Source organism: Petaurus breviceps, unplaced genomic scaffold (genome assembly GCF_028583685.1).
Source record: "Petaurus breviceps papuanus isolate PSGF00001 unplaced genomic scaffold, PetGlider_PUasm1.0 90977, whole genome shotgun sequence".
NCBI classification, from domain to species: Eukaryota; Metazoa; Chordata; class Mammalia; order Diprotodontia; family Petauridae; genus Petaurus; species Petaurus breviceps.
This window is the reverse complement of record NW_027187391.1, coordinates 56,804,175-56,830,102: the sequence shown is the minus strand read 5'-3', so window position 1 is coordinate 56,830,102 and position 25,928 is coordinate 56,804,175. Positions and strand designations below refer to the sequence as shown.

At 34.5% G+C, this 25,928-nt stretch overlaps 1 protein-coding gene across 2 annotated transcripts in view; it reads right to left on the bottom strand.

Annotated features, from left to right (window-relative positions):
* FBXL4 (F-box and leucine rich repeat protein 4) overlaps positions 1–25,928 on the bottom strand; it is a 147,634-nt gene that overhangs the window by 72,138 nt on the left and 49,568 nt on the right. For both annotated transcript variants that reach the window (XM_069077184.1, XM_069077185.1), the window contains exons 4-6: positions 21,068–21,413; positions 17,353–17,597; positions 1,393–1,606 (exon numbers count right to left, since the gene is read on the bottom strand). In XM_069077184.1, the coding sequence (XP_068933285.1) occupies positions 1,393–1,606; positions 17,353–17,597; positions 21,068–21,413 (805 nt within the window). The remainder of the gene's footprint in view (positions 1–1,392; positions 1,607–17,352; positions 17,598–21,067; positions 21,414–25,928) is intronic.

Genomic DNA, 25,928 nt, shown 5'->3' with positions numbered 1-25,928 from the left:
GGGATAATTTCAAAGAAACCTGGATAAAAATGTAGGAATTGATGCAGAATGAAGTGAGCAGAACAAAGAGAATTTATGCAACAGTGACATCAATAAAGACAAACAGCTTTGAAAAATTTGAGAACTCTGATCTGCAGTGACCAAGCATAATTGTGGAGGATTGATGAGAAAACATGCTGTCTACCTTCCAATAGAGAGACTCAAAATGCAAAATATGACATATACTTTCAGACATGACCAATATGGGAACTTGTGGCCTGACTATGCATATTTGTTAAAAAGGTATTGTTTTTCTCTTTTCTGGGAAAAAAGAGAGGATCTTGGAAGGGAGTAGCCTCAAAAGAGAAAGAAAAATAAAAGAAGAAAAGAGTCATTGAAATATGTTTTTGAAATGCATAGAAGAGAACAGAAGGAAGGCCAGAAGGAAGGACAGCTTTGAAAGTTACATGTTGAATTTATTATATATTTTAAAAGAAAAGCAAGCTGTACATAATACTCATTTTCATGTACAATCCTCTCTTTATGCTTTGCTGTCTATACAGAAGTACTCACTTTAGTTGATATTTATTAAGTTCATATTTTTTTAAAATACAAAAAAATTAAAACTGTGTTTCTTTCAAGAGTACTTACTCTTCTTCCCCTAAGCTAATGGCCCATTTCATCACCCTATATCTTCTCATTCCCATACTATGAGATGCAGGATGTAAATATGACAAAATAATTACTGATTTTTATAACATTTTGAACATAAATCTTAATTTGTTTAAAATTTTAAAAATGAAAATCATGTTAACAGCATAAGTGGTCAACTAATTACATATATAGATCTCAAATATATAGATATCGATCTCAAACCAAGGAAATTTTAATGTCATTAATACATTACAACCAACTCTCCACTTTAACACTATAAAACTCTGCTGTTAAAGATATTGCTGTTAGTTTAATCACAAGACATCAAGCTAATATCTCCTTTTCCCCATCCCATAACTTGGTTCTCCTCCCCCCACGTTATCCCCATGCCTAGATTCATTTTAATTCCTCTGTATTTTATCTACTCCCATACCTGAAACTCACTAAATACCCTTCCCCAGTATGGCTTCATTTTATTTAGAACTGTACCCTCCCCAGGCATATCCCTCTCCCTAGGGTCACTGCTTCCACTAAAATCAACCAGGACCAGAATGTTTCTAGATCCACTAGGCTCAAGTCCAGGTCCTGCCCCATCCCTTTCCTTCTAGAATACATCCCTCATTTATATTATTACTATGGAACTTGCCATCCCCTGAAACAATGTTTCATCTAACATCATGCTGTCATGGAATCAACTAACATTAGTTAAGTTTATAAGTTGGTCATGAAAGGCGGCAAAAGTAAATGAATAATTCTTACCTCTACTTTTGTTCGATAAAGAACAAGTCGCTTAAGGCCACACAATTTGGCAATATGGTTGAAAGCCTGGGGTGGTAACTTATCACAGGAGGAGAGATTTAATTCCTGAAGATTTGGACACATCTCAGAAATAACCTCCAAACAAGTTTCATTGAGGAAGTGGCCACAAGCCAATTCAAGGCGTACTAATTCAGATCCACAAATTTTCAGGAACCTGTGAAAAATATTTTTCATGTGAATTGAAAAAATTAATTCAATTTTTTTTGCAGGGCTTTGGAATACTGTCAATTCTACACAGATGCTGTTACAAGTATGCATTTCTATTATGGCAAATTTATAACTTGGAACACTTAAATTCTCTTATATTCATCTGCATACTAAAAATATGCATGGTTAGACTAAAATAAATTAACCTGAGAAAATAAATTAAGTGGCTACACTTCACTGAAAAAAACTCAGTGAACACACAGCAGGAAATTAACAGAGCAAAGGATACTTTTTCTCCTACTTATGTGACATTCACATTTTAGCTGGTAAGCACAACTTAGCTAGATAAAGTTCTTTCCTTTCCAGATTTTCTGGAAACTTGGAAGAGATGTTTTCATAACAGTGCCCACTCAATCGTGGATATCACATAATAAATACCACACAAAAATATTGCAAAATTAAACTACTGCAAATCGAATAAGAAAAACCTTTACTACCTGCCTTATTTCTACCTTCATAAACTTCTGGGTTGGGTGAAGTAGATAGTTTAAAGTATTCCCTGAAGCTGATATTAACTACTAAGCCACTGTATCTTCTAGCCACTGAAATGACTATGTGTACTTGAGGGGCAGTTTCTCATATTACATATTGAAATAATACAAAACCTACAGGTCAGCAAAGGATTGTAGTAAGATCCATATCAGCATAGTAATCACACTTTCAAAATTAGATGCCAAAGGAAAAAGCATTTCTACTTATATCAGGTAGCTACTAGCCTACCCTGAAATTCTAGAAGTGACTTTAGGACCTAAGAGAATTCCAAGGCAAAAGGAATTCTTTCTACAGAAATTTAGTAAACAGTAAGCCAAGTTACCATTTCAAGGTTTCTGCTGCCTAGTAGCACTGGAAAGAAGGCTGGCTAGCGGATTTAAATATATGCCTCTAACTAACTAGTAACCCTGAACAGGGCACAAAATTAATTGTTACACTGAATTAAAAAGAAACAGAATAATGACTAGCATTGGCCTGCTGAGAGGTAGCATGTAGTAATAGAGAAAGAACTGGCCTTAGAGTCACGTAGAGCTGAGTTCATGTCCTGCTACTAGCTAGCTATGTGACCCTGGCCAAGGCACATTATTTCTCAGTGTCTGAGATAACTCTCTAGTGCTGAAACACTACATCCTAAAATACCTTACAATTTCTTCATTGCCTCATTCACAATGAAGAGGAGGTTGACAACTTCTGTGGCACAGTTTCCCACTATAGCCAGGGCTGATTTCTGACTTCACTTATAGGTGCTCCAGCAAAAAATACCAATGACATCGATATAATTTTGTGTTTTGATAAAGGTGAATTTCAACTCGTTTTAATGAGGAGAAACAAATGAGCAATTTTTGAAATTGTCTCTCAGAACAATTCTCTTCAACTTTTACAATCAGGATATGAAAAACATAATCTGATTTTTTTTTTCAAAAATTACACTGGTGAAATGGAGTAAGAATAAAAATGGAAATGATAAGGCCTGGGTTGTGGTTACAGCTCTGCCACTGTGAGCAAGCATGACAGGCGGGTCATCTTAACTCTCAGCTTCTGTTCTCTTATATGTAGGATAACTAACATTGAAGATGTGCATAAGCTGAATGATTTGCCCAAGAGATCAACTTAAAAGTAGACTATTAAAGCAAACTTAACTATTACCTGGAAGTAATGGAGAACAGGAACCAAAAGGAACTGAGAGAATGCTATTCCTCCTCTTCCTCACCCAGCTTTAGTTTTAAATGGTTTGTTGACTGCCCAAGTATTTTTGGCATGAGACAAAGTGTCTTGACTTTAGCAAGGTGTAAAAACTAGAGTTTAATGAGTGAACTTTGCTCAGTCATATTATACATAGCACAAGGGTTTGTGTTTTCATTTCACTTGCTCCTCATGCCTTTACTCCCTATATCTTCAAAATGACTTTATGAGATTATTAACAAAGGACATTTTTTTAGTTTCATTAATTTGAATAAATTTTCACCCTTAGTCCTTATTAGGAATTTTGAAAACTGACAATAAGGTTCAGCCTTAGAACATCTACTTAAGTTATTGAGGTATATTAATAATCAAACACTAACTTTTATTATTTATTATAATTTATTAATATTTATGCAATAAATATTACATACTTATATTATGTAATAATAATATTATTATTACAACTTAAATTTCAGGCTGAGAAATATGAAATGTGACAGTTTTTCTGTTTAACACCAAGTTATTTGAAGTTCTCCCAACATAACTTATCTTGCTACAATTCTTAAGTCATATTTGTAATATATACATATGTGTGTATGTATGTATATATGTGTTCATGTCTATATAGATTACAACTATATATTCATATGTGTAAAGACATATGTCTATATATTCATACATATAAATATATTGTATTACCTTGTTCAGTCAGCCACCACCAAAACAAAATTGGGCAATATTTACAATGAGAAATTTGTAGTCTACAAATGTTAATGAGACAAAGTAGGCAAAATAATTTATAACACAAAAATAGGAATAGTTAAAGAACATAATAAAAATAACTATTATATCATTTTATTGATTGGACATTAATTAGAAAAAGTTATGTTTTGTAGTGATGAATTTAGGATGTTATGGCTTCTGAATGTTTTCCTAAAACCTTTTTCTTTCATACCCTCTTCAATTCCTGATGGCCTTCTGTATTTCTCCCAAACTTAAACAATCCACATAAAACTTGAGTTTCAGAGGTATAGAAAAGATACTGAGTAGGCTGAGTGTTCTTAGCTGTGACTCAAAAACTATTTGAAGATATATGAGTCAACCATGATCCCTAATCAACTGATGTAATCAGGTCTTGAAATTTTTTTTAGTGGAGAGGGGCATGGATCTTCAAAAACAAACAGTGTAGTATATTTTAAAGTTAGCAATGTATAAGTAAGCATTTTAAGAGACTCAGAATCAGAGAATTGTAAGCTTCTCAAATTTATATAGGTAACTGCTATCAACTGTGTTGTTCAGCTTTAATATGACAAAACTATTTTTTATTAACATACTTCAGAGGTTAGAAGTAAATACCAAAATAACCATACTCCAATACTGAAAGTTAATTGGACAAAAAGTATCTCCTCCTATCCTATGCCTAAAGTAATTAATTCTAGTTACTTTAGATATTTCTAAACAAGTGTGAGATAATAAAATATAATTCATAACTTATTTTCTATATTATTTTAAAATGACAATACATATTAACTTTAATATGTCACTTACTTTAAAAAAATCTTCAGGAAGAAAGGGTATGACTTAGAAATCAGCAATGAATGAAGTTGAACTCAATATCTATAATCAGATATTTCTATCTATTGCAACTGGCTGCTTGCATTTAAATAAAACAGGGCCAGGGACTGAACCTGTGATTTCACTGGTATAGTGAGGAAACATATTCTGCCAATGCATATCAGCACCTTCTCTGTCTTAGTTGCCTAGAGCACTGTGAGGTGAAGGGACGTACCCAGGGCCATATAGCCAGTAAGTGTCAGAGGCTGGACCTGAATCCATGTTTTCCTGGCTTCTAGGTCAGTTCTCTATCTATTCATTATCCCACTCTGCCTTTCAAGTACAATGGGACTATCAAACATTCTTTGCTAATAATCTAATAACATCATAATCGAAGACATAGGGAATAAACTCATTAGGAGCAAGTGAAATGAAAACATAAACCCTTGTGCTATATATGACTGAGCAAAGTTCACTCATTAAAATTTAAACTGAGGTCATTCTCCAGGGAAAAAGTGGTCAAAGAATATAAACAAACAAAAGAATTTCAAATTACTAAACAATCACATGAAAAATACCTTCAAATCACCAATAAGAGAAGTACAAGTCAAACAACTCTGAGATTTTACTTCACACTCGGAAAATTAGTAAAGATGGAAAAACAAGGAAGTAGACAATGTTGGAAAGGCTATGGAAAGATGGGTATACTGAAGTATTGTTGTTGGAGCTGTGAACTAGCCCAACCCTTCTGGAAAGAATTTGGAATTATGCTAAGAAAGTGTTGACTTCCAGATCATGTGACCAATAAGGTAGAGGCCTAGGCATTTTCTCTGATCCCCTCTACCTTCCAAATCTATTCAAAACAGAAATTATGTGCCAAAGATAAAGAAACTTCAGCTATCTCTATAATATAAGAAATTTGAAATCCAAAAGAAGTTTCAAAAAATCCAAATCAATGAATTCATACCTACCATGAGTTAGCTCAACACCCTGTCCCAACCACCACCATGCTATGAGCTTCAAAGTTATACTGGATGACCCAAGGACCTGATACATGGACTTGCAACAAAATCCAAAGACTTAACACACAGATATGCAACAAAACCCAGCCACATACCCTAGTCCCCTTTCTTCCTTCCAATGCCAAGGATATCCTGATCCCAGGCCACACAGAAATTTGCTGGGCCCATGACAAATAGTACCATTCCAGCAACATTCTGTGCTTCAAAAGTTCTACGCGGGCAAGCTGAGAAACAGAGAGAAAGGGGTAGGTCATATGCCTGGACTTGAAATAGAGCTCAACTCCACACCCCATACCCATGCTCCTTTCAGAGCCTTGAAGACTCCAACTATAGAAACCAACCCTGTAGCACCAATATGGCAGCTCTCTGAACTGCTGGTGCTTAGCTAGAGAACTGAGGAACAGAGGAAATAGGAGAGGACACCAGGACAGGAATGAGGTGGGAGGGGCAGGTTGTGGGATACTCTACTAAGCCTGAGGGAAAGAGCTCAGCATCCTACTAGATCCAATTCTGTCCTCCCAAAAGTCACTTGAGACAGTTATAGGATGGTAAACTTTGACTTGGCCAGAGTGGGAGGAGGCTGAGACACTTTGAGACCTAGTCTCCAGAAAAACCACCATCAGAAAGGAGAGAGTCAGAAAGTGAGCAAGAGGAGAAAATTAAGATGGGAATGGAGAGTATTGAAATTACCAAAGATCTCAAGAAGAAGAAAAGTGCAAAGATCTTCAATATAGAGAGAAAAATCAACAAGGGAAGACTTTAACAGCAGAAAGAAAAATGGTCTCTAGTGCAAATAAATTAGTTCAGGCATCTATGAACAAATACAGAGAAGGATCTAATACTTAGTGAGACAAAGGATTCTGGAATTTGAGAAGAATATGGAACCACAAGTGGTTCTTGAGTAGTTTAGAAGAGAAATGAGAATTATGAGAACAGAATTTATGGCCAGCACAGTGAAATAATGGGCAGAATAGAAAAATTTGAATCTACAATGACAAATCTCACCCCCCAAAAAAGATGAAAGAACAACAGAATCAGAACGCAAATACAAAGAAGTGAAGGACAATCTTGAATAAGAAAAGCAAAAAATGAAAGCATTAAAAGAAAATATACTGATATCAAAGACAGGATGCACACAATGTATAGATCACAGGTGTCCTAGAAGAACATGACCAAAAAAAAGTGTAACATCATAATACAAGAGAACTGATGAACTTCCAAACATAATACAAGAGAACTTTGCCCAGAACTTCTGAACACAGAAAATGAAATATCATTTGAAAGAATTCAAAGATTGTCTCCAAAAAAATACCCCAGACTGCAAACTCTAAGACATAGTGTGGTTAGATTTAATAGCTCAATTTAAAGACAAGTTCTGTGAATATTTCTTCTGTGTCAATTGAAAAATGCAGAAGGGAATGGAATAGTGTGTACCAAAGAGTAATAGAACCAGGGTGACCTACCTTGCAAATCTGAGCTTAACTATAAATGAAAAAGATGGATGTTTAATAATGAAGAGACATTTGAAACTTTCTTAGGAAGAAAACCAGACTCAAAGAGGTTATATGCTTCTTGAACTCCCCAAACAACAGAAATGTAAGAAGAATGAATAAATTCAGCAGCCAAGGATAGCAACAGCAACACAATGACAGCAGAGAGACCAGTAAGAAAATTCCTCCTAGATATACACATGGAAACTGAGGTGAAGACAGAAATCAGGTGGCAACAACAGTGAAGAGATAGGTCTGAGTTATTATGAATACAACCTGGTGACAACCTGACTACAGGAGAATTGGTATTTTTTGAGGAACTATATTATAAAATAGGAGGGTGAATAAAAAGGGGACAGGGAAGCCGGGTGCTAGAGGGGAGTGAGTGACGTGTCTGGGTCAAACTGAGGGCTAACAATGTGGGAAATATGGCCCTTATTGTCTTGGGAAGAAAAAGTCATCTAGGGGAATGAATAAGGAGGAAGAGGGAAAGTAGGGGTTGAAAAGTGGGATGGGGGGTGGGAGGGAGAAGGCTTTGCTTTGGTAGTGGGAAGAGGTTCAACTGATGAATACTCATATAGGTAAAGAGAGACTTTCTATAAAGGGAGACAGATTCAGACCTTGTGCTGGGTATGGTCTTGGGTATCTGGTGCTTGAAAAGGTCACTCAGACTACCCTAGGATAGAGTTGGAACTCCTGGGGGCAACTGGTATCTAGGGGAGTAAGATTCTGAGGCAAACAGGGAAAAGAAGTCAATGAGAAGGTGGGTATAGATCAGTGGTGGACTATATAATCAGGGACATGGTAAGAGAATGCATTCTCTATAACCTATGTGGGAAATGTCATTGTTCTGGGAAACACTATGGAAAAGGGGAATCCTTAGGGCAAGTTCTATGAGGCAGTGGCAGAAACTCCCTAGAGGGGAGAGGCTAGAATGGATATCTTAGAAGTTTTGATTCTATGAGGAATAGAGAATAGAGGTATATTTACAGTATAATTACTAGGTGATTATAATGGTCAAAAAGTAACCAAAATACCCTTTAAACCTAGGCATATGGCCCAAGGAGATCAAAGATAGAAAGGAGGGTCCTATCCTACACCAAAATTTATAGCAACACTTATTGTAGTAGCAAGGAACTAGAGATGAAGCAGAGGTCATGGACAAGGGAATAGCTAAACAAATTGTGGCCTGTAAACATGGTGAACTATTATTACACTGTAAGAAATTATGACCAAAAACATTCAGGAAACGAGATTTATATGAATTAACACATTTGTAAGTAAGCAGAACCAGAAAAAAAAAATGAAAAATAACTAAAATTAAGTAGACAAAAAATAAAAATTGTACACCATAATTATTATGACCAAGTTTAGCCATAAGAGAGGTACACATATACCTTCCTCCCTTCTTTAGAAAGATGGGATTGGGGCAGCTAGGTGGCACAGTGAGTAAGAGCGCCAGCCCCCGGAGTTGAGAGGACCTGGGATCGGTTCCGGCCTCAGATACTTAACACCCACACAAAAAAAAAAAAAACTGGCCATGTAACCTTAGGCAAGTTACTTAACCCCAACTGCTTAAAAAAAAAAAAGATGGGGTTATATGATTATGCAATATGCCCATACTGCCTAACCTGGCTTATGTGTTGGTTTCTGTTATCAAACTGCTTTTCTTCTTTTTCTTCTTTGTTATCAGGGATGGCTCCAGGAAAGGGGAAAAGGGTAGAGGACAAAAAAGGGAGATAAATATGAAGAAACAAGAAAAAAATATTTAAAAGTTCTGGACCATCCTATTTAACCTTTCTTTTTTTTTGGACAATGTATTATTTCAATTATTGTGACTAGTATTTTTGTCTGTGAAGCCCCCTACCTCCCTACCTGAGTTTTTCCTCTTCCCCAGGCCCTACTATTAAATGTTTCTTTCCCATCTATGTCAAACCAACAACCAATTTTATACTTTTCTCTTATCAGATGGTTAACTGGATCGGACTGACACTTGTGTTTAGTAACAAGGCATTTTTTTCAATAAAGGTGGTGATACTGCTATGGCCTCTGAATGTTCAGACCAATGTAATACTGTGGAAGGTGACATACCTGTAGAGTCAGAGGGTCATTTGAACCCCATCTCTGATTCTTACTATTGGTATGAAATTGGGTAAATCACTAACCTTCCCTCAGCCTCAGTTTCAAATGAGGGGATAGTCTAGATGACTTCTGAAATCCTATGCACCTCGAGTACTAAAATCCTATGAAAAACTGTTTTCTCTACTCTTCCAATTATAAACACTGTGGAATAGTGAGAATTTTCAAATTATTTACACGTTTGCAAATTAGAAACAGGTTATGAAAAGTTTATACTTTTAACATATTGTTAGAGAGGGGGGAAAAGCAATTTTCTTAATCCTGCCTTTATATGTGACCCACATAATAAAAACATTCTACTTTTCTAAACCTTTTGGTTAGGGATTTATATGGAAAATAATAACCCGTACAACTAAATCAATTCTTTCAGAATCAAGTCTCCAACAATTCCAACTTTCAAGAACTTCATGGTAATCTGTTTTATATTTTTGTCCAGGATTCCTAGGCACTATGTTTTGCTCTGCAATGACACCAGAAAAGAGTTTATAAACTAACATCAAATTAAGCATCAGAAATCCAAATAAACAATGGAAAATTTTCATGGGAATTTAGAGACATAAGAGATACAGATATTATATTGAAAATTACAATTTTTTACTTGCTTCCCTTCCCTCTTTACCTTGATTTCTCTATTGAACAAAAATGTTATAGACACTATAAACAGGTTAACTGAATAATCATATCATATATCCTCTCTCTCTTCTTTACTTATTACAAATCAACATTCATTTCTTTTTCATTTTGTTTACCAAAGCATATACCTCCCAAGAAGACAGAAGGATCTAGAGACTTACCTTGAGCCAACTATTATTTCTATCACCATTCATTAACATATAACAAGCATTTTTATCTTAGCCAACTCTTTGTTCACCTTAAACAAGCTACTTGTTAGCTTTGAAATAGCTAACTTGTTATAGTTGGCTTGTCACCTGGAAATAGCTAGTTTTATGTAAGCTTAGAACTTTTCCATTTTCTGTCTCCCATCTATGTCTGCTACACCAGGAGAGTGTGCTACACTTAGTAGATTCTCACAAAATAATTACTGATGATGGTGATGATGGTATTTTGAACAGACTTGTCTTGAAGTCAAGAATCCAAAACTGTTTCATGCTATCAAGTAAACAAGTCTCTAATGTAGAAATAAATTGCTTAACCTTATGAGATGAATTAATTTCTCCAAAGTAATACATAGTACAGAGAAAGAAGTCATTTTCTAAATGATATTTTGTACCCTGGAATAATTAACATCACATGAGTGAACAAGTTAATATCAGTTTATTCATCCCAGAATCAGGCACTAATCCTCAGAGCATTCTTCTTAGGTAAGAAAGTAGTAGTTGCATCAGGTCAAAGTCTTGGGCCTCCTGACTCTTAACTGTGTGTTTACAGTATTCATATTGTAATGAATCTTGAAAGAGTTTAAACTCATTATTATTCTAAATAATCTGCAATTTTATTTAGTATAATATTTATTCCAGATTTTTAAAATTATAAAGATTATTAAAAAGTAGTCATTAAAAACTTAACTACATACAAGGTATCCCAAAAGTCTTGGTGCAGTTTTACACTATTAAAAATTAGTGCTTAAAACTATATTATTACATAGTATTATTATTATATATTAAAAATATATATTAGTGCTTAAAACTATACTAATTCTGAACACCCAGGTGTAACCAGTGACAGGCACAATTATAGTAGAAAGAGAATCTGAAAGAATTGTTTCTTCCAGAAGACAGACTTACTAACACATAGATACACAAAACAGACTAATGAAAACAGTACAATTGTTCACGCATACTAAGCTATTTATGTTATCTATCAATCAATAAGCATTTATTAAATGTCTGCTATGGGCCAAGCACTGTCCTAGGTCCTGGGAACAGAAAGACAAAAATGAGAAAGTCTCAGTGCTCAGGGTCACATATGATGTTGGGGATATGACGTATAATGTACACATAAACAAACAGATACAAAATAAGTACAAGGTTCTATTATATTAAGATTAAATCTGGGGAAAGAGAAGGCACTAACAGTTATAGGTGGTAAATGAGCTGAACTTTAGAGGAAGCTAGGGGTTCCAAGTGGGAGTGGTATGGAGGAGGTACCTTATAGGTATGGGGGCAATGTAATGGGGATCTACTGCAAAAGCATGAAAAAGAAGACAGAAAGTTGCATTCGAGGAACAGAAAGCAGGTCAGTTTGTCAGGACCATAGAGTGGATAAAGGGGATTGATGCCTGAGGCCTGCTTGTCAGCAGCCATTTGTGAAAGAATTTAAAATGTCAAACAGAGAAGTCTATATTTTGTCTTTAAGGCAATAGGGAAACACTGCAGTTTTCTGAGAAGAGTGACATGTGCTAGGACTTTTGGAGAATTCCATATAGAACAAGGTAATGCATTTTAGACTGGCACAAAAGCAAGGTTATAAGAGAAGATTGAGAAGAATATACTGGAACACCAAAAAAAAAATGAAATGATATAATGCAGAAGAAACAGAATCATCTCCTGCCTCACCTCTGCATCCTGCTTTTCTTTACTTCGAGACAGCTCAAATCCCATGTTCAACGGGAAGACATATTCCTCCACTCCTTCCCCAATCTTCCCACTGCTCATGTCTTCCCTTTGAGATTAATTTCCACTTACACTATATGTTGTATATGTGTTATTTGCACATGATTTTCTCCAGCAACATATGAATTCTGTGAGTACAGGAAGAGTTTTTGCCTTTCTTTATATTTCTAGCACTTAACACAGTGCTCAGTATATACTAAGTGCTTAATAAATACTTGATACTTAAATGATAGTGTCAGTAATTGGTTTTAGTCAAATTACGAAGAGTTTAAAAATAGAAAAGGGCAAATCTTGGAGCTGAGTATGATTATGTTTCAACACATATATACTGATGTACAAAAAAGAATCTCTAGGGGTCCAAGAAGCATTTAGATTCTTATGACTTAAGAATTGAAAAATTATAATAAATTTTATTTTAATAAGAAGTTGCATACAAACTGAGAAATATAGGCAATATTTTAAGCTATTAATTTACAGATCTGCATATATAAAAAAGACAGTTACCTATTCTCATAGAAGTGTTTAAGTACCAGTGTCTTCACCTACATCTACTTGGTGAATTCTTTAGGGATACAGTTTTCCAAGAATTCATAAGGAAAATCATGCTAAATAGTCTCAATTTACAGAGATACAGTTTTGTATCTATATAAGAATTATCAGCAACAAGGAGCTACATCAATCTTTTTCCAAAAACTCTCTAGAAACCGATCATTTAACACATCTCTACTCTGGTGAAAAAAAATCTACTTTTTTCTTAAAATTATTATAAATAAATCTTGTTCACAGTAATGAGCATAAATAGACCATACTTATTCATAGATTATTCATTAATAATCAAGTTATGAATATTTATTGTTTATTCTGGGAATGCTGCCTATAAATCATAATGACTATCAATTCAGAAGTCAAAGTAAAGGGGCCAACAGCAATCAGTCAGAAAAACTTTTAATGCCCCCCCTTGAAAAAATACTACTCCCCTCCTCCCTTTAATAAATATTCACTTAATATAAACAATGAAGATTAAAGGGATGATATTAAGACTGAATATCTTTGGTCAGTGTGCCTGTTTGCTTTGTGCTTCTTTCTTACAGGAAAGGATGCTATTTTAGGGGGATAGAGAATGATGGTAAAGTTTATAAAAATGCATCAACATTTAAAGATCAAATGCTTTACTGACTAAAATACTGTACATAGTACACATAGTACTTATGCTAACTTTTGTTATTCTTTAAACAAGTCCATGCAATTAATTTGAGTGACCTGACAACAGAGACTAAATTTCTAGTTTAAAAAATGAAGTTTAATCTTGCAAAGAGGAACTACATTTATAAGATAATAATCTAAAATTTAGAAAAGCAAATTTAGAAAAAAAAATGGGGGGCTGACCAATGAGCCCAGCCTTTATGAGCATGTGCAGAGTGCTCAATTAATGCAGTATCTACATGGACTTTGGAGTATGCATGTTCTCTGTTTCTGGTACAGTAACCACATGGTGAAGAGGAGCTTCTGTAATTAGCTAGGGAAACAGACTTGGGGGGGAGGGGGCATACCAAAAGTACTAGTCAGACAAATTCTTTTGTTCTTTTGTCAGCCTTTTTTCTCCCTGGAATGTTCAACTAAGGAGGTGAGGACTAAGTCTTTGGTGGGGAGAGAGAACTCAGGCTGTATGATGTGGCCATTAAGTACATACACCTGTTACTTCTGTCAGTGACTGGAGATTGCTATGACTGTGAACTTTGAAAAGTCCTCTCTGACTTTTCATGACATTACTCTGTCTTTATTCTCCTACCTGGGTGTCCTATTCCTTTTTCATTTCCTTTACTTGCTGATTAACCATATCAAGCCCCTTATGGGTATTCTCCAATGATCTACGTTGTTCCCTCTTCTTTTTTTTTTCTCTGAACTTCTCTTGGTGAGCTCATAAGCACTGAGGATTTAACTGTCACCTATATACAAATCAATAACAAATCAATACATCCAGTCTCTCCCTAAGTTTTGGCCCTTCATCACTAACTGCCTTTTGGGTATTTTAAACTGGATGTTCTGGAGACATATAAACTCACCTTGTCCAGCAAAACTCATTATCTTTCCTTGTGACCCCACCCCTCTTCCAAAGTTCCCTATTTCTTGTTGAAGGTACCACTATTCTTCCAGTCTCCCAAGTTTTTAACTTAAATGTTATCTTAGACTTAACATTCTTACTCACCTCACATATTCAATTAGTTGCCAAATTTTGTCATTTCTGCTTCTACAACATCTCTTAGATGTGTTCTCTTTCCTCTATTCATATAGCTACAACCCTAGTTGAGACCCTCATTACCTTTTGTGTATACTATTGCAACAGCCTCTAAATTGAACTCTCTCTCCATCTCTCTCTCTCTCTCTCTCTCTCTTCCAGTCAATCTTGCACATAGTTACCAAAGTGAATTTCCTTAAGATTTAACCACCTCCTCTACTCAACTCCAGGGGATCTCTATTGCCTCTAAAATAAAATAGAAACTTCTGTTTGACTTTTTTTTATTTTTTTTTTTTAAGCAATCGGGGTTAAGTAACTTGCTCAAGGTTACACAGCCAGTTATTTCTGGGTGTGGTGCTAAGTATCTGAGCCCGGATTTGATCCCCAGGTCATCCCGGCACTGGGGCCGGTGCTCTTACTCGCTGAGCCACCTCGCTGCCCCTCTTTTTGACTTTTAAACTCCTTTACAACATAAACCGAACCCATCCTTCCAGCATTAGTATATATTATTCTCCTTCCCGCATTCTATAGCATTAACAAATTTGCCTTCTTTCTGCTCCTCACATACAACTCTCCATCTTCTGGGTCTGGTTTTTGCACTGGCCAACCATTCTCTTTGCCTGGAATGTACTTCCTCCTTACCTCTGTGTAAAAATATTCCTCTCTTCCTTCAAGGTGCAGTTTAAACTTCACCTTCTATACAAAGCCTTTTCTGATTCTCATCCCCACCCCTCTACAGTAAATACTATTCCTCCCTGATTACTTGCTTTCTTGTATTAAGAATGGAATGGAAAAGCATTCATTAAGCACTATGTACTAAGATCTCTGTCAGATGCTGAGGATTATTTTATTTTCTTCTCTCTTCATCCTCAGTACATAACACAGTGTTTGGCACTAAGAAAATGTTTTGTGACTGAATGATTGAGTTCCTTCTTTATGGAAGGCACTGTGTTAGCTGCTACAAGTGATATGAGGTCCTGCCCTCAGGAAGCTTAACATCTTAGGTTTGTTACTGATTGTTAGTACCCCCCATCATTCTCATTCTCAGGTTGTCTTAATTCTTCACATTCCAAATGTCTCTGGTTATTACTAGTTCTAGAACTTTCTGGTCTTATATGAACACAGGAGAAGTTAAAGAAAAAGAGGGAGAAATAGTTCAAGTAAATGAATAGCTTCAAATTTTTACAAATAAAAACATGCACAAATCCTTCAGAAATTAAAAATAACATTTTTGCCCTGTAGGTATTCCTAATAAAGGCAGTCAGGTTGTGCAGTAGACAGAGCACTGGACCTAGAGTCAGAAAGACCCAAGTTCAAATTCAAACTCAGAGACTCACTAGCTATATGACTCTGCACAAGTCATCTAACTGTTCTGTGCCTCAAATTCCTCATCTGCAAAATGGAAATAATAACACCACCTACCTCCCACAGTTGTGAAGATCAAATGAGACAACATATGTAATGTGCTTTGCAAACCTTACAATTCTATATAAATACTAGTTATTATTACTACTATTATTATAATAAACTTATAAAATTCATAAAGCAGAAATGGAATACTGAATTTATTCTTATAGTTGTAAAATATTTAGGATCTAATTCACAGAATCATATGGATTCTGTGTATGTACCAACCTTGTGGCTTCATATATACTTTTGTTAAAGCTCATCATAAAGCCAATAGAAAGAAAAGCTAAAAATGTAACCAGGACTGTCTTTGTCTTATTTTTGTTTTTCAAACACTAATGTCAGCATTTTGGATATTTTGTTAAAAAAACAGTTTAAGCATTATTACTGTTATTAGATTCTCAGACATCTTGACACCAAAAAATTATACATGGAAATGTAACTTTGGTTTTATAAGTTAATGGAATTTGATTAAGTTTTCCTTCACATAGGACTTTTCAAAAATAGTGGTGTAGGGGTGGCTAAGCAGTACAGTGAATAGAGCACCGGACCTAGAGTCAGAAGGACCCAAGTTCAAATCCGGCCTCAGACACTTAACCCAAAAACTAGCTGTGTGACCTTGGGTAAGTCACTTAACTCCAATTGCCCTACCTTCCCTCTCCAAAAAAAAAATCAAAAAAGCAAAATAAAAAATAAAACAAAATAAAAAGTGATGTAGTGAATATGAATGGATACCTCTAGTTTGTTTTTAGCTTTTCAAAATAAAAGGACAAAATATTTTTCATTAAATTTAATGAATTTAGTGAAATTTCCTCAACTTTTGTTTTCTCTAGTGGTCATTTACTTAGTTTAACAAAAATAAGAAAATTATTTTCTGAAATATAACGTAAACTGTCATCAACAAGGAACTAAAAACCCCTACAAATTTACAATATACAATAAAATGTAAAATGACTATATTCCTAAATAAATATATAATTGTGTAAGCTTCCAATGTTTAACAGGTGACATTTAATAGTAAGGAAACCAAGTGTCTAAATAGAAGGGAGTAGAAACACCTGGGCAGGTCTGCAAGTGTGGTCGCCTATTTAGCGTGCAATTGCATTTTTCAACATAATTAGTTCAAATGAGCTTCTAAATTTGGGTGATGCATTGCACATGTAATTAAGATTTAATTAAAAATGTTCTGTAATAAATTGTTTTCCATTTCTGACAAATCACATTAGAGAGGTCGATTTGATTTTGAAATAGTTTTTTTTAATGTGTTATGCATATAATCTGAAACTATAAGGTGAGAAAAGACTTTATTTAAAAAAAAAACTTTCACTGAACATAAAAATGAAAAAAGAAGTTTGACTTAATCTTTTTTATAAAAGCTATAGTTTCACTAAATAATATTATAGCTTAAGGTGTTTTTTTATGCTGCTCAACCAGAAGAGGAGGCTGCAATACATTACTTTTAATAGAAACCAATCCACTACTATGCAAACTACATTTCTACCTTATTCTCATAAATATGCACTGCACAGCATTTTGAACCTCCATTATAAGAACTACCCACAGTCTTCTGGTGAGCCTCTTCATGTTTGGACACTAACCTGCCAAATCCTGAAACAGAGATGAAGCCTCTATTTCCAGTCCAAGATAAATTCAGCCACTGGACTAGTGTGCAGCGAGACTGTAGGTATTCCAGAGATGTGTCATTCAACTTTGCCCAGTAGGGTTGCAAATTGAGGTGAGTGTACTGTAGAGGATCACAGCAATGTTGGTAGAGTAGTTTACAAGTTTGTGCTAATCTACACAGGTCAGGTAGTGTAAGATGACTCAAAATCAACTGGATGAGCTACATAAAAGATAAAAAATATAGGGATATCAAGATAAAAACTAGAACTATAAAGTCAAGTTGTAAAATTATTAAGTAATCAAAATAGTACTTTTAATGAGCTAAACACTGAAAAGAATAAAATATTGAAAAGAAAGCTACCATTTGCATCAAAACACAATAACACGGCACCAGGGGTTTTTAAAACTCAAAATATTTCCAATTCCTTCTCACTATTCTATTTATTTTCTAAAGTTGCATTTAGGCTCTATGTCTAAAATGAGATTTCTACTAAAATTCAAGGTGAACAATAAATAACTAGCATGTTTTCTAAGTGGTACAACAGGAAGAATAAAGTTTTGAATGCTGATTCAATTACTCCCCATAATGTATCCATTTATCTTATTATATGGTCTGAAAGTCAAGCATATTTGGATATTAAGCACCAGTCAGTTTGCAATACAACTGAATATGGCTGAACTTCCAGGAAATACAAAGGAAAAAAAGGACCATGTTTATAAATGAAGAAAGATAAATCTGTTAGGGGGTAAAAAAAATTCATCTTCTTATGACTGATTTCTTAATAGTATAGAAAATTGGACATAATTGTTTGAAATGCGATTTTTTTTTCTACAAATTCTCTGTTCTAAAAAATCTTTATTTTTTGGACATTTTAAAAAATGGTGAATATACCATATTCCCCAAACTGTTCATTTTTGGTTAGAATTATGTTGCTTTTAAAAGAAATGATGATTTCAACATAGTAGGAAATACCACATGATCTTTAAATGTTACAATGACCAAAACTAGAATGCATAAATTCTAAATGCATAAAGTGGTAACATTTCAAAATTAGTTTTGCAAAAGCATCATCAAACAAACCATTATGAACAAATTTATCAATCACCTTGTCATGTTAGTTTTATGGTCTAAACTATCTTTACATCTGATTTTAACTGGAAATACTTTTGAGTTTTTAAAGAATGAATGAATTCAGGTTGACAGAATGACATCTTCAGATTGAACATTAAATAACCTATGTTATTTATAAGACCAGTAAACATTAATTAAGATTACTCCCCAAGGAATTTTTGGTAGAATACCAAATACATACGTTTTCATTTGTTCAATTCTTGATATAGAAAAAAATATTCCATGCTATTTACCAAAAAAAAAAAACACTAGTTGAAGTAAAAATAGAAATGATAAAATAAAATGCAAATAAAATTATGGCATTAAAATATAAATAAAGAACTTTTTATCTATGATTAAACAAAAGATAACAGGTTTCAAGACCATGGAGAAATAACTATAAATCATTACCAACACAGACTTTGGTATCTGTCAATCCTGTTCTTTATCCATGGGTATCCTAACATAAAGAACAATTTGATACCATGATGAATATATGACATGGTGTGTTCAGAAGGAATCCTCAAATAAAGTTAATTTAATTTCAAAAAAGCATCCATTTAATACAATCCTCTCCCCCCCCCCCCCAGTTTGTTTGTTTTTTTCTCATCAGTGAAGTATTATGCTTTGTAATATTTTGGTGGAGAAAGGCAGAATAGTGTGGTGGAAAGAACAATGGCCATAAAGACAAGAGACACATGGCTTGGAATCCTGGCTCTGACATATACAAGATTACAGGCCAGTCATATAACTCCTCTGAGCCTCAGTTTCCTTACCTGTAAAAGAGGGGTCATCATAACTGTAGTACTTATCTCACAGGTTAGTTGTGAAGATTAAAAGAAGTAATGCATCTAAATCTCTCTGTAACTTTTAAGATGCTATATACACGTTAGTTTGTTGTTTGTAACAATTATATATATATTTGTTATATATTTGTTTTGTTATATTATACAATATATGTATTGTTATATATAACAATACAAGTAGTTGTTTATATGTAATCTTTTAATCCATTAAATGGGATGAACTGCCTACAAATGAAAAACTAACTTCATTTTATGGGCTACAGGTTGCTTTATGATGAAAGCCCTCCTGATATTCCCATTACAATCTTCCATGTCAATCCTGAAAATAGTATACTAAAGCAGCAATACTACTGTATTCATTAAATTCAGTATTAACTGATCTAAATTTGAAAGTTTACAGCAGAAGCTTTTTCTCAGATAAAGTATGGAATTTGGGAAGATTTTTTAAAAATAAAGTCTGATCATAATTCAAAACTTTCAGTAGAAGAAAAAATTTATGATCAGGATACCGGATGAAATGTCAAAATCATGCAACCTAAGATACTAAACAAACAAAAAATTTAAGAGAAAAACAATGAGGAAAAATGTTACTATTTTATATCGGCAACTCAGCACTCAGATAACTTAGATGATCTTGCTTTGAACAAAATTAATAATATATAAAAATCCAAAATTAAACAAGACAAATCAGATAAAGGATAATTTGCTTTAAGGAATGACTCTTCACTCAGTGAAAGTATTCACAATGAGATGACTTTTAAAAGCTTGCTCCTTAAACATATTTAAAATACTAAATTTGTACAAAATATTTAGTTCACCTATTAAGTAAAACAAGGCACATGATATATCAGAAGTCAAATCAATAACATATGCATAGTTGTAATGAAATTCAACATACTACATTAAACTTCATAAAATTTTTAATTCTCAATTTTGGAAGGAGGGGTTAAGAATTTAAAAAATGGTCTATTCATCTGACTATGTACTCCAGTCTTCTCCAAATTATCTCCCAAATTGTATATATGGATACAATTACATGAAATCTAATGGCAAAGTGCTTTCTTGGAGTGCTTGATGGCACAATTTAGTCCTATTTCTTCCTAATATAAATATTCTTTCTGCCTCTGGTCTTCTACTTTCTTTTCCTCTCCTATCCTCCCTCCTTCTCCCTATCGCCTTAACTCACTCTTTCTTACTCCACTCACCCTAAGAGCTAGAAAACTAGTTGAGAAAACAAACAAATAAATCAATACTCCTTTAAAGCTGAGGAGGACATCAAGGAGGAATGAAGAAAATGAAGTTAAATAGCCCAAGCCCCTCCCCAGTGCTGTCCCTTTTATCTAGGTTTTCTAATACTGCAAATTACATGACAGCTGTTAGATATAGTAAAGTTTCACAAATTCAGTCAAATATATTAACAATAAGATTTATTAATGATGACAAACACTTATTAAGAAAGCTAATTTGAATCAGTAAGAAGTATGAAAGGGCTATTTTTTTCAAAAATCATTTACCTCATATTATACTTTAAAGTGTGTTGCTAAGTAAAAGCCTTCTGAAATCTGTTTCAGTGAATCATAAAGAACTCTGTATTTGATCAAATTAAATATAAATAAAATATAAAAAAAGTACTTGAAGTAAGTGTGATCTCTTAAGTGGGGTTAGTATTTCTGCAATAACCTTATGTATTATTGTTTGCACATTTAGGCATTTTATATTTTTAGTAGTGAAATATATTCTATTCTATTTTTTATTAAGATATTTTTGGCTTACCTCATAAGGTAGTTTATCAAAGTAGCCATTGTTTGTCCATTCCCTGAGGGCAGCACTGTTGAACTGTTTACTAAGGGCTTCCATTCCACAGCCATCTTTCTCTTCATAATCCTCTTCATCCAGATCATTCATGTCAATGAGTGAAGTCTTAAGTGAAAGTACAGGTCTGTCCTTCACACCATGTAGCACAACTGCATCTAATTCAGTGTAATAGTCCAGAAGAGTGCTATTTACTTCCAGTCGAATAAGGTTTGAAGGAAAATTTATCTGTTTGATATAAGGTTTAAACTGGCGAGCCTGGGGAGTATTCACTTTTGTAGGTCTCTCAGACCAAAGAATTTCCCATCTGCCAAAGAAAGAAACTTTACCTATAATAAGGTGATAATAATGATGGATTAAGATGTATGTTTACTCAAATCTAAATTATGGGATGAAACACTTTGTTAGAGTATAAAATGATGGTTTCAGAACTTCTAAGTTCTCTAGTGACTTCCAATAGTATTTATTAATTATTAAATATATATTTCCAATATAGAAAATAAAAACTAAATATAGCTATGATTCAACAAACTTTGATATTTTGCCCCAACTGCATAGTGGTAGGGTTTCTTTCCCATAGATTCTACCATCCTCAGTTTTAGAGGTGGAAGAATGAGAGGAAGGGAAAGGAAAGTAGCCCAAAATAGGAAAAGTTTCCTCCACAAAAAAAGCTCTTCTGTTCACTGTCTCTATTACAGAAACTAAATTCATCATATTACCTCCCAAATAGTAACCCCATCTTTCCTATTATTTCCATTTCTCTCAGAACCATGAAGATTCAAAACTTCACTGTTCTATTTTATTCTTACTTATTCTTCTTCCCCCCCAACACTGCCACCCATTGCCAAAACCTGCCATTTGTTCTACTGAAATGTCTTTTATAGTGAGATCCTTCTTAGTTCTCATTACTATCACCTCACAATATCATGTCTCAATTACATTAAGAAGCTAAAGAGGGCTGGGTGGTGCAGTGAGTAAAAGCGCCAGCCTCAGAGTCACGAGGACCTGAGCTCAGTTCCAGATTCAGACACTTAACACCCACACAAAAAAAACTAGCCGTGTAACCTTGGGCAAGTAACTTAACCCCTATTGCCCTCCAAAAGGCCAAAAAAAAAAAAAAAGAAGCTAAAGAGTTGATCAGTCTCATGTTTCCCTTCTGTCAATCCATCTTTCTTAACATTAACAAATTAATTTTCCCAAAACAATGCTTTCATCACCTCACTACACTGACTCAAACTCTAGATTTACTGCCCATTTTCTATAAGATTGTCTAAACTTTCTAATTCACCATATAAGGTTTCTCTTATTTGACCCCTTATTATAAAGAAATGATTTCTAATTGTTTCCTATGTATAAAATATTTTTCTGTGGAAGCCTAGAGAAAAAGTTCCTTAGGGTGGAGTTTGGTGCATGTATCTGACAGGAGTGTGAGATGGGTGGGAGGGAGTTAGTGGGAGAGACGCAAATGAAGTGTCAAGAGAAAAGCAACATGAACCAGCAAAGGCATGATGATTTTTTTTACTCAAGTAATCACTGATTTGTAAATAAACTGAGAGTTAAGCACATTCCTTATCTGAAATTAGTAGGAAGTCACCAGGTTTGAATCCAGAAGAGGTGGAAGCCTAATAAATAAAGTCTACTAAATAATGGGGTGAGCTGACATGATACAGAGAGGCTTCAGAAATGATGGTGCCACCATCAACATCACATGGTTTCTAGGCAGTCTACACTGAGAGATAAAGATTTGATTCACTGAAAGGCAAATCCTTCCAAGATATTACATTTGATTATACTTCATTAAGAGGCAGCTGGTGGCTCAGTGGATAGAGCACTAGGCTTGGAATCAGGAAGACCTGATTTTGAATCCAGCCTCAGACATTTCCTAACTGTGTGACCCTGGACAAGTCACTCAACTTCTGATTACCTGACAAAATGGGTCCATTGGAGAAGGAAATGAAAAACCACTCTAGTACTTTTGCCAAGAAAAACCCCAAATGGGATCGCAAAGGGTCAGACATGACTGAACAACAATAACACAAAAATAATTCATCTATCAGATGCCAAACCTGGCAATGGCAGTGAGAATATAAAAGTGAAACTAAAACAGCTCTTGCTTTTGAGGAGCTTACATTCTACCAAATGGAAAGAACATATATTCAAATAATTCAATACGGAGAAATACAAAGTAATTGGTCAGGGTGGGATATGGGGAGGGAGAGCACGTAAAATTAGCAGGATCAGGGAAGGTTTCATTTAAGAGGTGACATTTGAACTGAGCCTTGAAGGGAACTAAGCATTTCAAGAAACAGGTAGGAGGCAAGATAAAAACTCTGCACTTGTAAAGATCTTTTGTAAATCCTACTATTAGTTTTCTAGCAAAAGTTTCTTTGAAAAATTCCAACTCTGAATTAGGTGAAATAAAGGGAAAATAGGTTATCTATACCAAAACCACAATAGTCATGAAATCAAGTGTTCCCAGAGGTTAAGAATGGTAGTCGTGGTCATTTCAATTCACTGGATGAAGTGGTTGAATCTAACACTGAAGGAAGGGCAAAACCATGTGGTGAAGGAATGGGCTTAGCCACTTACTAGTTATGTGTTCTTGAGCAAGTTAACAACTTCTCTGTACCTCAATTTCTTCCTCTAATAGAGATGAAGATATTTACAGATTCACTGTGAGGTAAGTGCTTTGTAAATTATGAAGTACTACAAAATGTGACTCATTACTCCCATTGTACTTACTATCAATCTATCTCATACTCAATATCTGGCTCTTAATCCTATAGAGCTTCAATTTATTCAGTCTCTCAAGTGTTTGTCATGTCTCTCCAACTAGAATATCAGCTCCTTGAGGGTAGGGATCAAGTCTTTATCACTCTTGTTCTTCAATGCATGTGGTCCAATTACATATACATATCAGAACACATGGTAAATGACAAATATTTGCTTAATGAAAGGATCTCAGGATAATACTTTGACCTGTGATCCTGTCATATACCCTAGACCCCGTAGGGAGAAATAAAAGATTCTAGTCTACATATTTTGTATTTACATTTCAACATGGGCATGTCTGTCCTTCTAGGAATTGACTTCAAACACAAAATAATTGAGCCATACTAGAGGCAGCATGGCTATAGTAGATAGAAAGTCAGCCTTGAAAGCCAGGAAGATCAGGGTTCAAGTTCCACTTCTGATATAAACTGGTTGTGTGACCCTGGGGAATTCACTTAAATCTTCAGTGCTCTAGTCAACTCTCTAAGATTATAAATTGTAGACAAGGGGCCAACCTGCATTAGTAGAGAAGGAAATTTCCTTAGCTGCAAGTTCCCACCAATGAAATCACAGGTCTAATCCCTATCTACTATAAATATCTAAGGAAGAATTAAGATGTACATCAGTTCTTTATCTTAGCAAACCATACTGGTTTTCCTTTACAAAATTATAAACTCTTAAGGTGAAGCACTAATGCCTTCTGTATCTCACAAACACCTAGCAGAGCTTGGTTACACAGAATATCTTAATTCTGTGTTGATTTATATTATATGAATATCAACTCAACCTGGGCATAAAGATTTGAAACAATTACTTTCAACCAAATTTTTCTGGGAACAGGGACATTGTTTCAAAAGACTTCCCCTATAAAAAAAATATATAAATTTATGCAAAACAATAGAGCTGATGTTATCAAACTTCAAGGTAAGATGTGTATGTCTGTGTACATACATACACACACATATACGCATATATATAAACATAGTACACACAATTAAATATAAATAATATAAATTAATTAATTAATTAAAATAATAGGAATAATAAAATAATAATAACTAATGATGAATGTAATTTCTTACTTATTAGTAAGGTACAGAGGGGAAGAAGGAGAAGGTGCTGGGAAGTGTGGTTTTTCCTAGGTGGATGACTCATGGGAGGTCAAAATTATATAGGACAAGGTAATTCAGGACCTTTAACTCTCTTCAGAGAAGAAAGAGGCTCAGTGTGGACACATAACAGAAAGGACTGGGTGACATAGAAGGGTACTGCTACCCAAAAATGAATAAAATTATGAGCAAGTGGAGCTGTGTCTGGCTGAATGACCCATATGTCTATTTGCTATTTATTTGGATATGTCTGCCTGCTGGACTGTGGAACATGGTGAAGTTATCATTTCTCCAGGCTTTTCTCTGCTTCATTTCTACCTGGACAATTCACTTCCCTCATGGGTTTCCTGTTCTATTTAAACTTTATTAATTTGCTATCTATACTTTTGTAAGAAGTTCTGGCTCCAGATGAAGATAAGATTATTTCTGTTGCATTCTGAGAGTATTTCCTCAAAACCAGTAAACCATGCAAGGGAGGGAAGGTCAAAAGGGACCAATTACCTTAGACTTAACCATGATCCTGCATTAAGCTCTCTTGATAACTACACAAAGAGGGGCTTCACTAGTTTAACTAATGATCACATAAAGATTGGCAAAATCTCCAAAGTTTCATTTATTAAAGACCACTAGTGGCCTGTAATGAAAGCAAAAGAATTTTTTGTTTGTTTTTCAAAGGAGGATTTGTTAAAGAAACAATTGCACGGCTTATATGAAGTTAAATAGAGAGAGAGAGAAGAAAGAAAAATTTATGAGTAAGCTAACAATTCCTCCTTGGTATGGATATTGGCTCACATTAATTGTTTCTGTTTGCCTATTTGATTATTAACCAAAAGTGATAAAGGTTGCAACTACAATAAGCTGCTCTTTAAAATACATGGTACTGATCTCAGAAAGCCTTCCTGATTGTATTCTCTCCTCAAACTTTCCTATTTCAGAGAAAG